The 17,272-nt window shown below is 44.3% G+C and overlaps 1 protein-coding gene across 1 annotated transcript; it reads left to right on the top strand.

Moving 5' to 3' along the window:
- Positions 1-3,424: 3,424 nt before the first annotated feature.
- Positions 3,425-17,272, top strand: WHAMM (WASP homolog associated with actin, golgi membranes and microtubules). The gene is made up of 10 exons (XM_066558990.1): positions 3,425-3,979; positions 6,823-6,996; positions 8,277-8,427; positions 8,931-9,100; positions 9,769-9,934; positions 10,888-11,075; positions 12,458-12,544; positions 12,629-12,724; positions 13,103-13,631; positions 15,953-17,272. The coding sequence occupies exons 1-10, from the start codon at positions 3,440-3,442 to the stop codon at positions 16,237-16,239; spliced, it is 2,388 nt and encodes a 795-aa protein (XP_066415087.1). The 5' UTR covers positions 3,425-3,439; the 3' UTR covers positions 16,240-17,272.

The raw sequence follows: 17,272 nt of genomic DNA on the forward strand, positions 1-17,272 counted from the left end.
CAAAGGCAATTTTAATACTGATTCCCAAGCCCACTCTTTCCAATCAGCCTGTATTAACAGCAGTGAGATAATGCTAGTACAGAGTCAGAGCTCTCTCTGAGCTGAAAGGTCCCCACAACCCTTCAGTGCTCACCAACATGAATGGAATCATAGCTACCAAACTACTCAGATCAATTTTATCAGCAGTTTAGTACCACAAGCAAAAGACTTCATGGAAAGATTTCAGCTGAATATCAATTAATCTGCAGTTACATTTAGACCTTGGTAAGTGAAGCATATGAAAGCTTTAAAATCACTTTCTCATAGAAGAAAAAAAGCCAAAAGATCAGTCAGACATCAGTGTTATCAAACCTTCTGCGTAAGCTTTCCCAAAAATTTGCTTTCAAACTACTATTTATGGTCCTTTTGGTTTTGAGTAGTTGCTATTACCTCAAATTTATTTAATCAATATTTTACTAATTTTCCTGAGAAATGGTTAGCTAACAGAGTCAACACAATCGGTGACTTAGTAGAAAGCAACTTCCCAAACCAGTGACAAATACTGAGACATTTTGCACTCTCTGGTTTTATATCCCTGGCTGAGTCCAGCCCTACAGATCTGCAAGAAAACCCACACAGAAGTTCATAGCTTGTCTCCTGGCACTGCAGATATGGGTGTGGATTCTACAGTTAGCAATATCCTACTATGGACAAAAAGTTAGGCAGAAATACTATTTACGCTGAAGGCAATAAAATAAATCATGCAAATTCTAACATTTTAAACAGAGAAAAGGTCTTAACACATACCAGAAAATGTTGTCTGGCTCCCGCAAAGACTTTTTCCCCCATAATTAAAACAATAAGGCTTGCTTTAGAAGCTACTACTAATTAGAAAAGTGAAATAACATTTTTTTTCCTACCAAAATGAAATTAAATACATTTAAATTAGCATAATTAAGCTTGTCTGCAATCCTGCTGCCTAAATAAGATTTTCAGATGATTGCTCAGTGTTTGCTTGCTTTGCAGGCACAGATAAAATTACATGAAGCACATTTAGATCCGTGACCGCCAGTTATCATAAATACATAACAAAGAATGTTACTACCTAAAAACTTGCCTTCTATCTTAAGACGTCATAAATTCTTCTGATAGCTCAGATGGCATCAAAGTTAACTTCTATTCCCCCTAGTAAAAATTAATTCACACGAAAGCAATTCCTTGACACTTTCCTGTAACTTCAGCTGGGAGACTTATTGGGGTAACCTTACCCAGCCTCTTTGCTCAGATAGGGGCATGCCAGCAATGAGCAATGGCACAAATATAGATGTGCCCCGGCTGTCCTTCAGCAGTGTGCTGCTTGAGTGTCACCAGGATGAATGTCACACACTGAGAACAGGCTCCGAAGTACTGAGAGCAGCTACAGAGAGCCCTCACTAAAGCCAGAGTACCCTCTCACTTTTGGAGGTGGGATTAATAAACACTTCAGAGCGCATTCATTGCCTCTGGGTGTGATTTCCAAGGCTGGGGTGTTAGGCAGAGTGTCCTGTGTGAGATACACAAAACGTGCAAACAACTCACATGGCTGGACATGTGTTTACAGAGTTGCACAACTTAATGGAAGTACCTGTTCTGTTCTTTGTAAACACTTACTGGTAAAGTTCCTCTCAAATTAGCAGGAACTTTTCTATGGGGCTGAGTTGGAATCATGATCATATATTAGAAAAAAAAGAAGAAAATTTAGAGTTTAGAAAAAAAAAATCATACCATTAGTTATACTTACTATACATATCCATACACCCTGTGTGTGTATGCCAGACCTCTGGAAAGTTAATTATGGTGAAGAAAGTGAACAATAGCCCCACTAGGGAGGTTTTCACAGGAACATATCCCTGCAGTCTGTGCTCAGTAGGGGTCCACCTGATAAAAAACAGGCTGTGTATTACCACTGATTATTGTGACTGCTGTAGCGCTGGAGCTTTGTGAATCTGCTCAAACCCACAGCTGCCTAGCACACACAGGCTGCTGCTTGTGAATGTGCTATCAAGCCAGCCCTGCTGGCAGTAGATTTTTAAGGACGTTTGAGAATCTTGAATTATATATGGCTTGAGCTCAGGGGACACCACAAGGGACAATGTCTATTAGATCTTGACACAGCTCTGCTTTTTCCTCCTTTTCCAATTATCTTGGTGTCATTTCCTCACTTTTCTAGCAGTGCAATTGTTTGCTGTTTGGTGAGGAATCACAAGTTAATTGCCCATGTAGGCACGATCTCATTACGGCTAACAGTGCTTCTATCATCTGTGAGATTAGAGCAGAAGTGTTTTCACACAAGTGACGCAGCCCTTGCTGAAATGTTAACATTTATGCTGCCTGACAGATTTGATTAAGTTTTCAACCGAGAGCTTATTTTTGCTTTGTGTTAAGCTACGTTCTCTTATAAGCCTTAATTTCTCAAAAAATTTGCAGTACTTCGCTTCCAAAGACTGGAATATAACATTTGGTGGATAGTGAATTACATTCTGCCTTGGACACAGGGTCTGAATAAGAGGGCAGTGACACTGCTCTTGTTCCATCACCCTGCTGCTCTTTGCTCCCTCGGTGCCTGTGAGGCAGCGTTTGGGTGGCATTTATACAGAGCATGGTGACCTCGGGCTGAGCTGGGTGTCAGGACAAGCACCCTGGGCTCTTTGTGGGCGCTGGGTCCCAGGGTCAGGCTCAAGGGGAAAGAGTGTGCGGATTGTCTGGTGTTGTAGAAAGCAACAACTCATGGAATTTTGTGAGGGTCTCAGGAACGATGGCTGGGAGGAAAGCTGCCCCACATGCAGCAGCTCAAACACGGGGCTGTGTGTGCCCTGCTCCCACCCACCACTCCTCACAGGAACAGAGGCTTATTTCACAAAGCTTCCTCCTGCCAGCACCTGGAGGAAACACACAGGGGAGATGGGGAAAGATTATTCGCAAGAGCATGTACTGACAGGACAAGGGGGAACGGTTCAAATCGAGAGTAGTTTTAGGTTACATATTGGGAAGAAATTCTTTATTGTGAGGGTTGTGAGGCCCTGGCCTGGTTGCCCAGGGAAGGTGTAGATGCCGGGAGGGATGAAGCTCTGAGCAACCTGGCCTGGTGGAAAGAGTCCGTGCCCATGGCAGAGGGGTGGGAACGCCATTTTCGGGGTCACCTCCCAACCCCACCCATGCCATGCCAAGGGCCTTTCCCGGGCCGCCCCCCTCGCTCTTTTACTACAGCACTGTTTATTTTCCGCTCCCTCCGTGAGAGCCGCCCTTGCCCCGCCCCTGTCCCGGCCCCGCCCCCTCTGACCCCGCCCCGACACCACGGTCCCGCCCCCTGCCGCTCCCGCCAATGGGCGCGGGCGCTGCCGGTGACGCGCCCGGCCCCACCGCTCCCGGCGCTCGGTTTCTGTTTCGCTCCGGGGCCCGCGGGGCCGCCGCTGCTGTCGCGATGGAGCCGCAGCCCGACAGCCTGGAGGGGTGGGTGGCCGTGCGCGACACCGCCTTCGCCGAGCCTCAGCCGCCGCCGCGACTCCGCTTCCTCGTGGGGTGGAACGGCGCGGAGGGCGCGTTCGCGGTGACCTGCCACGGGCGGGCGGAGGCGGCGGAGCAGGCCCCGCAGAGCTGGGCCGGGCTCTTCTCGGCGCCGGCCCTGCGCGGCGTCCACCGGCAGCTGTCGGCCGTGTGCCCGCGCCTGGAGCCCGCCTTCCCCGAGCTGCCGCCCGCGCTGCCCGGCGCGGCCTCCGGCGGGCTGTGGGCCGTGCTGTTCCCCGGCGGCGCCGCGCCGGACGAGGCCGAGCTGCAGGAGCTGTGCCGGGCGCTGGAGCTGTACCTGGGCTGGGCCCTGGAGCTCTGCGGCGCCCGCGTGGTGCTGGACGCGCTCTTCGCCCCCGACCGCTGCTGCGACGACGAGTACTTCGAGAGCCTGCACGAGCTCCGCGGGAAGGCCCTGCGCGGCCACCTGGCCCGGGCCAAGGAGGCCCTGCGGCGGGTACGGGCCACGGGCCGGGCGCGGGTGGAGGGGGCCGGGGCGCGGGGCTGGCCCCGAGGGTGCGGGGCCGGGGGCTGCCGGGCCAGCCCTGCGGGCAGGGAAGGGGCCCCTCGGTGCGGGACTGCCTTCAGTGTTCGGTGCTGCTGCTCAGCTCATGGGTGCTCCTGTGTGAGCTCCGGCTGGGCGCCCCGTGCTCCCCTGGCAGCTGCATGGGAAGCCTGGCAGTCAGTCCCTGCTGCTGCTGCTGCGGACTCCATCGATCGGGGCAGACTCGCCAGACTCACGTGAGCAAGGGTGACCAAGTCACTGATACCAGCTCGCTCCTGGTGTTTTCCAGTGTCCAGATTTGTGCTTACACAAACACTTTTTTATTGTCTGGAAGCTACAGAGTCACTTTCCGAAGTACTGAGTGTCATCGGTCTTGGAAGTGCACCTTTATTAAGTGGGGAATAAGTCACGTCCAGTGGATAGTCGCTGTAAGACATTGGGGCTCTTACTTAAGTTGCAGGCACTCCAACAAAAACACATTGCTAAAAACATCCAGCGGTGTTGGGCAATGGGTGGAACAGTAACCGAAGAGGAGAATACAATCATGTGCTAATTTTCTAACCTCCCTGAGAAGGTCTCAGACTACATGTTTGCAGTAATGCTTGTAACTGGGGGATTCTCAGTCTTTTTTTAAGACCAAACTTAGTCCTGGTCCTATACAAATAAGTGGTTTGTATTCAAAGAAATTGTGTGTGGGTTTTTGCTGGTTTTTTAAGTGTCAAATTCTGCCCTACAGATTGAAGTAATGATGATGTTAGCACTTTCTTCCTTTGGTGCCTTAGGTTTCTTCTTGCTATAGATGTGTTCCTGGATCTTTTCCCCTTCTTATAAGCAAGAATTCAAAGGGTGGTGTGTAGTAACAGAGTTGCAGTTAGGACATCAGAATGTTGACAAGTTACAGATACTTCAGGCTCAGCAGTGTGGTGCTGCTGTTTCTTGCAGTACCTGTTTACAGTCTTATTTTCTGGCAAAGTAAGCTGAAAGGTATTATATGAAAGTGATTGTGCTTTGGAGGAAAGTTATGGCAGCTGACTTCAGCCTTCTCTTTCCTATTGCAGTATTTAACAGATGAAACAACACTACTTTTTCAGAAAGACATTGTTTTTAAAAACACAGCTTTAGTTTACATGAACATGTGCCTTGTTGTATACAAAAGTCAGTGTCTGTCACTGACTAACAGTTCACAGCCCAGTTAGAAATACATTCCAGCCACCACGTTCTTTTGGAAGCAGCACAAGCCTGTTCAGCTCTGTGGCAGTTTGGGGCTTGGTGGTGAGGTACAGTTTGGTGCCTCTCAGTTACTCTGTGATTTCCAGCTATGTTTTAGACATGGCCAAACGTGCTGTAGAGTGTTATTGTACTTGCAGGCCTAACAGGGACGTAAATTCCTTATACTGTAGTCTAGACCAAATTATGGAAAATTCAAGAAATAGACATTAAACCAACCTGAAGTACCAGAGCCTCCTTTTTTGCTTTTTACATTAATATCCTTCACTAATACTTCCCCTCTACTCACTCTAAGCATCCTCCAGGAGCAGCATGACCCTCACTTGTTGCTTTTAGAGTAGGAATCAAAAAGTCAGCTCTTGCATTTGTATTTGGCTTCCACAGTGGGGCAAAAGCAGACTGAAATTGCTGCAGGTGGGCCCTAGGACTGTGTCTGAGCTGCCACAAGCTCCTGAGGAGGCCCAAGAGGCTGTCACACTTACAGGATTATCAGAAATGTTGCTGTTCACATTCTCTTGTTCCCCTGTCTTGCCTGTGCCAGGCCTGCAGACAGGGTGGGTGGGAAATGCCCTTGAGCTGACTTCCACAGATTTTCCCTGGGGAAGTTCCTCCATACATGGGAACTCTGCTGTCTTACCCAGACTCAGCTGGCAAGAACAAACATGATGGTTTAATTTCAGTGCTTTTCAGTTACAACACAACCCAGGCTTATTTTTTTAAATGTTTTTTCTCACTACTGGTAACACACACTCCCCTCCCATCCCCTTCCCTCTTTATGGAGCTGCAGAGCACACACTGTCCTTCCAGGAAGGTCTGTTTCTCAGTGGAACTCAGCTGTGTTCTCTCAGCCAGCTCACTATCCTGGCACGTAGAGCATGCCATGGTCTCTGCCAGCTGGTGTGAAAGAAAAACTATTGAAGCTTTGATTGGTACCAGTAAACAAATGCAATTGAGGGGAATCCCCAACTTTTTTTTTTTTTGTCGTAGAAGGAAACAAATAGGGCCTACTGTATCAAAAGGCAGTAATTCCATGGAAGAATTGTGACTTACAAAGTGTAATACCACTAGAACTGAGGTTAGAATTAGCTATTATAAATTATACAAATACTAAAGGAATTTAACTGCAGGGTGTATCAGAAGTAAATGCCAATCTGTTTTTTTCTGTGCCTGAAGTCAGAAATTCTGGATCCAGACACTCATTAGCAGGCATTTAGTAATTGTGGAAGCAATGCAACAGCCAGTTTAAGAATACCTTGCTTGTCCTTCCAGTACAGAATTTCCAAGACTCCCATTTATGTTTATAAAAAGCAGCAACCAAGTCATCTGCTCACAGTTATTCCAATGTTTCTGGTAGCCGCCCTAGGCAGGATGCTCCTTGCAGGCTCCTGATGGAATGTGAGACAATTAGTGCCTCTAACAGTGTGGAGTTGGAGGTGTTTTCACCTGGGGTGGCTGCAGAATGCCTGGCACAGGGAAGGATGTGTTGGCTGTGGAAGGACAGGTCCCTGCAGCATCCAGCACACACAAATGCAAAGCAGCTGTGGCTGATTTACCTTTTATCCCACTAGGTTCTGCAGCAGCATAAAAGTGCTGACACAATGGTGGCTTTGATGAAGGTTTATGAAGAAGAAGATGAAGCTTATCAGGATTTGGTCACCATGGCAACACAATTCTACCAGTATTTGCTGCAGCCCTTCAGAGATATGCGAGAGCTGGCGACGCTGTACAAACTGGAAATCCTGGTAAGTCTGCCTGTACAAAGTGAAAGGCCAGGCTACACAGTGGGGCATCAGCTGCTCTTAGAGCAGTTCAGGCTCAAATCATGTAACATTCCCTACTTCTGGCTCTACCTGCTTTTTTCCTCCTCTGCCAAGCCACCAAACATGACTGACAAATTCAGAGTTAGGGCAGAGCCACTCAGAGGATCTCAGAGTCCATGCTAATGGCTTGACTAGAACTGCAGCTGACTTCCCACTTAAAAGGAGAATATCCCCAGGCTCCACCTCCCTGGGGTTTACTCTCTGGGAGGCTGAATTTACTGCAGTATAAGTAGCCTTTGTTGTGCCACCTTCCCATGGGATTAGTTTTTTACATAGAGAGTGTCATCCCCAGGAATACTGATGCACCAGATGAACTCAGTTGTGGAGGAGACCTTCCCACTCAAAGGAGTTTTCTGTTACTGCTACAACCTGCTAGAACTGCAGATGAAAATATATCATTTGTCCCTACATTCATTTTGTTTTATGTGCATCTGAAACTGGAAGCACATTCTGAAAGTTACGATGCCCCTGGAAACAACAGCTATTTACTATGTTGATTTTCCCTAAATAGTGTGTTAAAATTAAAGTGAGCTGTTAATGTTCTCAAAGAGAGCAGAACAGTTTTAAGTTTAGATTAAGGTGCTTGTATACTGAAGGTCTAAACCTGTGACAATAAAATGTTCAATGTGCTGTTCTGAAAATTAAAGTGGAAATTGGAAAGAATGAAACAAAGATTGTATTAAAAAAACCCTGTAAGGGATATTTAGGCTCATTTGAAACATAGTTCTTCTAAAAATATATTTGAATACTAGGCTTGTTCCCGTGTCTTCTTTGTGGACTTGAAAACATTCTCTTCTGTTTCTTTTCTGTATCCCTGTTCCTGTGTGAAAGAGCTGCCAAACTGGAGAACCTGCTGGTGCAATGTGCTGTCAACACGTGGGGAAAAATAGAAGAGAACATTGCACATAGAAGAGTTACTTTTAGTAACAATAAAAAACACTTGTGTTGGATGTAATTTTAAAGATGATAGTTTAAAAAATATTTTAAGAAGTAAATTAATCCAAATGTGAGGTCAGAATTGGGGAACAAAGGTTCTGAATTAGCCTAGAGAATGAGAAATAGGAATGAGCAGTGATTCAGTTTGTGACAGGTGAGGGGAAGGTCATGTTTGCCACCATTCTTAAAATGTCTCAAAGTGTAGCATAGTGTGGCTGCAGCTCTGTGGAAACCAGGTGGTAACTGAGAATTTTGTGTCCTTGTAGAAATCTTTGCAGTATGATAATCTGGGGCCTAGAAGAGTAGCAGCTTTGCAGAAGGATGCTGATGAATGGACTAAGCGAGCTGAGAGTGCTGTGTGCTCCATTCAGGATATCACAGTCAACTACTTCAAGGAAACTGTAAAGGCTCTGGCAGGTAATCCGAATGACTTACACAAAAGGTTGTGTAAATACCTAACCTTTAGGTGACTGAGAGCTCTTATTTCTGTGCAGAAGCTGAGGTTCAGGTGAGTGTCCAACTTCAGAGGGAAATACTTTATTCACTTAAGATTTATATCTTTTAACCAGTTTGGTTTACAACTTGGATTTGACTTGCCTGAGATTTACAGCTGCAAACCTCTGCACAAAAACCATGGGTGCTTTTAATGCTTGATGTGCAAGCCTCAAGGATTTCAGCATGTGAACAGAATGTGTTGCTGTGCAGCTGTTAGGGTGTATTTCCATGGTGCAATGAAGTATTTTACTTATGTGTGTAATATTTTACTTACACTTACATCACAAATTCAACCTTGTAATCTTGTAATTTCTAAAGCTTCAGAAATAGTTTAATAAGATTAGCATTTTTAATACTTCAGAAACACACAAGGGCTATTAGTACACTGCATTTCTCATGCTTTACTGCCATGTTTTAATCTACAGCAATGCACAAACAGATGGAGCAAGATGAGGAGAGATTTGGTAAAACCACCTGGGCATCAGCTTTGCCACGACTAGAAAACCTGAAATATATGTTAGCAAAAGAAACCCTTCAGCATCTGAGGGCAAGAGAGCTGTGCCTGAAACAGAAGAGAACTGGCATTCAGAAACTTGTAAGACCTTACAAAGCCTCCTTTTCTGTCACTGTTCTTTGAAGGGCTGATCAAAACCTACCAAAATGGTCATGAGAGTAGGCTTTTCAAGTCTGTCTATGCAACAATTTAGGTTTTCAGCACTGTTTTATGTTGTGGAAAATGCATGTCTGCAGTTTTTAAATTGCTCCTGCATGTTTGAGGACACTCAGCAAAGCTTAACATACCTGCTTTTAGAGTTCAAATATCCTTTGAGCATTTGTGATAATAATCTTTGAAACTGTTTCCTTTTAGGGAGATAAAGAGCAGATATTATTTTCAGAGGACACTTAAAAATTAAAATAATTATTTAATACTAATCTTTAATGCCATGTAACTGCTGCTATGAGTACCTGATATTTATTTTCCAAGAGTAGTGTACTGTACCATGTATAATTGTTTTCAGGAGCAGTATCATTTGTACAGATTATAATAAAGTCTTTCCTGGTAAATTTAAGGTAAATTTATATTTTAGGTTAATAAGGGTCTCTGCTCCTCTGAGTTTCTGCTCCAAGCCATTTCTAATGCGCTGTTGTTTTCCATACCAAAGCAGCTGCCAGTTAGACCAGGCTCCTTACAGGCATTTGTGCATCCAGACGTGTTTCATGTGTGCATATTTTGTTACTAATGCTTTTTCTTTTCTGTTACAGATGGAGAATCTTGGTGAACAAGAAGAGAATTTAAGTATAGTGGAGGAGCTGGAAATACAGTATTATGAAACACAGCTGGAATTATATAATGTACAGCTTGAAGTATTGAAACATGAAGAGATGCTGCTTATTGTACAGCTGGACACTATAAAGAGACAGATTAAAGGTGAGAATAAAATATTATTTAAGCAAATGTTCAGAACACAGAAGTGACATAGCCTGCTCTGTTTTCAATTAAAAAGAAGGATATCATTGCTTGGCTCTTGCTAGTAGAAAACATTGCTGGAAAACATTAATGCTGCGGTACCATCTGATATTTTGTCTTTAATTAGACACTTTAATTAATTAGGCACTAATTTGATAACACAAGTTTAAAAAAAAAGCCACAGCGGTTGCTCATCTTGCTAGCAGCTGTGATATGTGCATGTCCTGGTTTAGCATTGAGTATATTGACAGTGCTTAACTGCTCTAATGGCTGCAAGAACTGTGCACAGAAACTGGGTATCATGAACCTGCTGAAGTAGGTCCTGTAATTCATCATCATCTAATCTAACATGTAGAAATTACAAAATGCATCCTATAGTGACAAAAAGAGGTGGTTATAGCTAGAATGGTACCTGAATACTACTGTCTTCCAGTTGAAGTGTCTCTTTGTGACAGTTACCCCAAGTTAGGCACCAGTCGTGTTCTTATTTGTGCTTATGAATTCTCCATGAGTTTACCACGTACACTGTGAGGTAAACATTGCTGCCACTTGTTACATAACTGAAGCGTGGTAAATAGTAAAATAAGACACCCAGTGTTGATCAGAAGAGTCTTCATTTTCCAGGAAAAACTCCACTTGGTGAAGGTAGGAGTTGGAACACAGGGAGACATTTGAAAGAGGAAGCTAAATAACAAATGCTAACAGCATAAATTTGATCCTGCAAAGCTGCCCTGTGAGTAATGTGACATGTTTGCATATGACTGTGAAGGACCCAGCTCGGCTCTGGAGCTTTACACTTACTCAGAACTAACTCACTGCCTTCAATGGCTTTGAAAATGTCATTAGCTCTTTAAATGTTTAAATAAAACTGTGGCAATTTTTGGTTTCTTAAAAAATGCCAAATGCCTTTTTAGAGAAACAGGATGAAGTTGTTTACTATGATACATGTGAAAATCCTGAGGAGCTCAAGGTCATTGAACAGAGCATGGGACAACATTACGCTAACTTGTCAGCCATGACGGTGCTGAGGCAGAAGACTAAGCAGTTGGAGACAAAGCGTGGGACTGTCTGTGCGAGGAGAGCCTACCTCAGGAACAAAAAAGTAAATGCAGTCCTGGAGATGTGCATTTTCTTCAGCTGATGTCTTGACTCATGAGGGATGGACAGGAAACAATTAGGGAAGTTTGGGTGGAGCGTGCAAGATGATTCGTGACTCAGTGCCAAGGCCTGCAAGCAGAAAGAGGGGCAATGTGATTTTAACAGCTTTACCCTCCGTGGTGTGGTGCAAGTGTGTCTGGCTTGAAAAGAGAGGACAAGCTTACCTGGGTGACCCAGGTGTTCTCCCATCAGCTAGACCTTACCTGAGCCTGTGGGGCCAGCTGGAGCTTTTCCAGCAGCCCTTTCCAAAGCAGCTGCAGTAGAGGAGGAATCTGACCTTCTGTGGAGGAAGCTGCAGTGATAGGACAACTCACACACTGATACTTTACCTTTGAACAGGAGGAAGGGGAAACTTTAACAGCTCTCAGTTCTGTGCAAAGGGCAGTTTTTCCTCTGTTTCCCAATCAGAGCAGAGCACTAGGAAGACAAAAGTTGACTCATGAACCTTCTCAGTAAGAGGAGTTTACCTTACACCTGCAGTTCTGGGGCAGAGAGCAGAGTTTAGTTTCAAGTCTGTCTGACCTTTTATCTCTCAGTAGCCTGGACAAACTGGGAATTACATTGGAAATGTTTTGTGAGCCATCATTGTCTCTTGCTTGCAACTGCTTCCTTGGCAGACATTTCTTTTGCTTCTGTTTTCATTTACTTAATTGCTGTCTATTGGTTGTATAACACTGAAGCCAAATGCCACATGGTTTGTAAATGCTTGTCCAGCCATGTGGATAATCCCCCTCTGTACAGAGACAAAAAGCAACTCCCAGAGAAAATACTGAAACCTGTGGCTTCTCTGTGGCACTTTTTACCAATAGAGAGTACCCTTGCTAGGCATTCTTGTGCTTCCCATACCTTTGCTTCCCTGCCTTTTGTACTTGGGAGCTATGGCAAACGAGGGAGAGGGGGAAAAGTAGCTTTGTATTTTTGTAGTGCTTTGCTAGCTTCCTTCCTGCCTTCTTCCTCATGTCTTTGCATGAGCTCGTTTCTTCTTTTCTTTTCGTCTCCCTTTCTTTTCTCTTTTTTTTTTTCTTTTTTTTTAAGCTAAACTGTAAGATAGAGGAGTTGGGTCACATCTAGATACATTTTTGCTGCAGCATGAATAAAAATATGGCTGATTAGGAGAACATTGGCTTTAGCCATGAAGGAATCCCACAGACTTCACCATCAGGGTTTCACATCTGACACTAGCTGAGCTTAGCCATCTTTCCTGGCACTGCCAAGCACCCAGCTGTGGTTGCTGTTTAGTGGCTGGTGCCCAGGAGTTACTGGCAGAGCTGGTGCAGAGGAAGTGTGAACTGACTGAGAGTTGCATGAATTCTGCTCTTCCCCCAGGATCAGTGTGAGGCGAGCCACCGGCAGAGACTGCAGCAGGCAGAGGAGAGCAGAAAGCGCTTCCAGCAGCATCACAGCATTCAGATAGTGAGTACCAAACAGCAGCCCTGGGGAGTCTGGCAGCTGCTGGTTTTCACACACTAAGGCTCACTTACTTGTGTTTTAATGCAGAAGAGAGACAAACAAAAAGAAGAGGAGAAAAAGAAAAAAGCTTGGATAAGCCAGGAACGTCAGAAAACGCTGGAGAGGCTGAAAGTATTCAGGGAGGCAAGTACTCTGAACTGCAGTAGTCCTAAGTGGTGTCAGAACATGTCAGAAAGCAGCCATAGCTCACATGTGAGCGTGGTCCCAATCAAAGACAACTGTTGGGATAGCCTAAAATAGGATTATGTATCATGAGTACAGGGGATTAAATCTCCTAAAGATACAGTTTCTGAGTGTGGACTTTGTTGCAAAGAATACAGGTGAGGAAATGGCTTTGAAATAAATGCTTTATTATTCATTTAAATTTATTCAGGGTTGAATTTTCTGCTTGAATGGGTGAGTGGGACAGTTCTGTGCTCTGTGGCTTTTTATCTCATTGGGGTTGATGTTTTGGCCAGCCCAATGGAGATGTGATGTCCTACCTCACGATTTTTTTTCCAGAAGTGTCCAGCTCATGTTGTTCTGAAGACATCTCGTCCCCAGCCTCGCAGTCCCAAGTTGCCACGAGGCGTCCCTCAGCAGGCTGTGGTGCTGTCCCCTCCCCCTGCATCGAGCACAGGGGCAGCCCCAGCAGCTCTGCCCCCTGCACCCTCACCAAGAGTAAGGGCAGCTCTCGAGCAGCCGCAGAGCATTATCCTTGTAGAAGACAAGGAACCAAAAGCTTCATGTCAGAATAGCCCAGCAGACATCCCTGTCCAGATTTTTGTTACTGATGGTGACACAGAGGAACAAAAGCACAATGAGGAATTGATGGGCTCTCCATGCTCACCACCTCCTCCTCCTCCACCCCCTCCTCCACCACCTCCTCCCTTGGCCCCTCCACCCCCACCTCCCCCCCTGCCTCTCCAGTTAAAAACACCATCAGCAACAGAGGATAAACCACTTCCCCTCAGCTCTGATAGCCCCTCAGAAAGCCCTGCACTGCACAATCAGGATGATTCATCCAGGAGGTCTATAAATAATTGCATAGGTAAGTAGGCTCACATCAACTGCTGCGTTTTGATGCATTTCCTGTATTTTTGTGGTCTCCCTCCCTCCTCTGCTTCTGGCCAGGAATAGTGTGTAGTTTTGATCAGGAGAATGAGGCTCCTGGAAAGCTAAGTCTAAGAAATGACATAAAGTAACACTGACCATAGCTCAGGATGTTAAATGAGTAACAATGATTTGTGTGTCCTGTTTGAGATACTTCACAGGGTCCTGATGGTCCAGTCAGAAGACCAGTATGGGTAAATTTGTAGCTGTACTAAGGCTACATTTTAGTGTTCATGATGTATGTACTACAGAGCTGGTAATTGGGCTGCTTATGTTTCTAAGGTGTGCACAGCTTTTGTCCAATTACAATTTGCTTGGTTTCTAAATAAAGGTTTCCTAAGGGAGGGAATTCATGCAGAATTCAACCAGGATTTGAAAGGCAGGAGAATAGCTTTTGCATACATTCCCAGGGAAGAAATTCTGCTCTGTTACACCTTTGCTTTGTTAGCAAGATCATGCAGGTGTAATTGAAGGCTGAACTTGGCAATTGTAGTAGTTTGAATGAGAATAGAGCTCAGCAGCCTCCCAGGGCTGCACTGGGTGCATCCTGCTAACAGATTTATTTTTGTCTCTGAGGCGAGCGGATATTTTGACTATGTCAGAGAGATTGATCTAAGCTGGAAGGCTGCAATTTTTTTTGTTGTTTTTCACAGTGGAGCTTATGCTAGAATGAAGAATGTCTTTAAACATGGTATGTTCCTTTTCCTTTTCAGCTGTTCACAATACATCCAAGCAGCCTTTGTATCCTATCAGTTCAGAGGCAAACCGCAGGCAGAAATACCAGGGGAAGTTTAGTGTTTTCAGTTCTTCCAAGCTGTGGGGAAGTACAAGCAGCTGAAGGGCTGAGACACAGTTGAGTTACCATGGCAAACTACTGTGCATCCAATGCAGAGTTCAGTGTGGGATATCCATGGGATAAACTCTACCACAGATACTCTTAAGAAGCCTGGATTAGCAACAGGAGTTGTACACCAGAGTAGTCTAATTACTATTGGAACAGCCTTTCTGGTAGAGAGTATTTGCTGCCATTCATGGCCTAACATTGATGTCTTTTCATTATTTTTGGATAAGAAAATGTTTTTTTCTTTGTTTATTGAAGAGATCTGATTAGTTGTTACACCTGTTTCTTGAAGAAAGCCATCATGTCAGTTGCTGTTACAGTAATTGCTAAATTACCACAGGAACTCACTGAAACAGCTTCATAAACATGTTTGTTTTAGTTATGGGCTACTCATGTCTTCGTGTGTTAAAAGCCAGGAGAGGCTTCTTTTATAATTTGTTTGTTTGACTAATCTTTTACCAGGCAGCCCATTTAGGTAGTAGACTTAAGACTCTCTTACTTGTAGGCTTTGTAAGGCAATCTGGTGGATCTTTGCTTGATCCTTTTCAGTCTCTGAAGGTACCACAGGATTTAGCAGACTGTTACATTTCGAGTGGTTGATGTTAATCACATAACCTTGTGTGCACTGCGCGTGGCAAAAATATTTCTGGCTGTGAGGCACAGATGGTCTGGACCTATTGCTGTCCAGGGAAACAGCCTCCCTGTCTGACAGTCTGGAGCAAGCAGCAGAGAGTCCAGCAGGAGTAAAACTCAAATTAGTGTGTATCAGGAGGCCTAGTGGAAACTCTCAGTATGGTTTCCTTCATGGTCTGCAGTTCAGAAACGTACACCTGAGATCTAAATCACGTTGTAAAATAGGAATTGTTTTCTAAGTCCATGCAGAAAAGAGCTGCCTGCATAGGGCCTGATCTGGCTCCCAGTGACTTCAGTGGTGCACTTTAAAGCCCTTCTACTCAAATCCTTTCATTTTTCTCTTGGCTGAGCAAAAATGCAACTGGCGGTGTCAGCAGGCTTCTGGGCAAGCTAGGAGGGATGGTGGATTGTTTATAACACAGAATGCAAGAGATTTTTTTGGTTCAGTGAAACTTTTTGAAAGCCCATAAAGTTGTAATGAAAAAGAGCATTGTCCTTTGTGTATAATTTCTTCCTTAGAGCACAGCCTTATATAATGATGAAGAGGCATTGGATCCTCAATTCAAGATATAAAAGCTGTAACTGCTTTTTCAAAGCAGTTCCAGAGCCTGCTGCCACAGAGCTTGAAAGAGTCTGTGCCAGAACAGACCATTCTTGTGCCAGTACAGACCATCCCAGCCACTAGCACAGCTTAAAGGAAGAGCCCTGAGCACTTGGGTAGGGCTTCAGACCTCTTAAGTGTGGATGTCTCATTTTTCTGGTAACAGTAGCTGGATGTGTTGCAGGTTCCATGGATGAAGTTCTGGCTTCTCTGAAGCGCAGTGAAGTTCACCTCTGCAGAGTGGAGCAGCCAAATCCCTACACCTCTGTGAAGGACAGCATCCTCTCTGCCATCAGGCAAGGGGTTAAACTAAGGAAAGTGAATCGAGATTCTGACAGGGATGGCAGCAGAGGATCCCCTAATGAGCTAGAGAGAAGCATTAAGGCAGCCATGCAGAGAATTAAGAAAGTGTCTGCTGATTCTGAAGAAGAGGAGGACAACGATCAAAATAATGGAGAATGGGACAACTAACCTGCCTAACAGACCTGCTGACTGCAACAGAGTGTGTGCCTCATTTTGCACATTGTAGAAGACTGTCCCTGTCAAAATGAAGGAACTGTGTGGTTGTGTGTGGTGTTCTCATAGTCCAAAATGTCTTGTAAAGTAAAAGAATCCTGCTGATTTTCTGTAGGAAATACAGATTCATATTTTTGCATGATAAATCATACTCCAAATTATGCTTGCACTAATAGGTGTTCCTGGCTCAACCATGTAGTGTTTTCACCACATCTGAAGACAGCTGAAATGCTGGATTTAAACATATATTATTTAGATTGTTACTACACAGTGGGTAATGCTATCACAACAAAGTTTAAGGAGTGAAAATATAACTGAAAATCTCTTTTGTCAGATAAAAGTAGAAGCAAATCTGTGGTGACAGAGGCAGACCAAAAAATGTAGCATAATCTGGAATCTTTCACTTCTACCTCCATTGTCCAGAAAATTCTTAAACATTTTGCTTGTCTAATACAGCTCACTCTTAAATAACTGCGTGGGTATTCCATTTATCATCATGTTACAAAGTGTGCACTTAGGGATGGCTTGATAATGCTGATTGGGAAAATCAGTTTCAAGTTTGAAACAAACACTACTGCAGTAATTACTGAAAAGTTTACTTTTTTACCTGAAAGGTTAAGTATAGAGACCTTTTAGATGTTAAATGTTTTTCATGCATCTACATTTACAACGACCTGTTGACGTGAAAGAAAGAGCCAAAATCTTGTATACAATATTTTTCAGGATTTAGTCCTGCAATGCAGGGCTGCATTTCTCCACTGAGAACTTCAATGCATGTTTATAGCTACTCTCATGAATTTAAATTACCTGATGGCCTTACAAATGGCAGGTATTTACATTGTGCCTGGAATCTGACTATTTCAAAATTCAGCTACATGCAATTTAGAGACTCTTGCTATTTTGGGTAGATAGTGGCACAAATTATTAAAGTTATTTTTTTGAAGTTTATACTGACCCTTAATAAAAGTATATCTTGACAAAAGAAGTA

This window comes from Molothrus aeneus, chromosome 13, assembly GCF_037042795.1.
Source record: "Molothrus aeneus isolate 106 chromosome 13, BPBGC_Maene_1.0, whole genome shotgun sequence".
NCBI classification, from domain to species: domain Eukaryota; kingdom Metazoa; phylum Chordata; class Aves; order Passeriformes; family Icteridae; genus Molothrus; species Molothrus aeneus.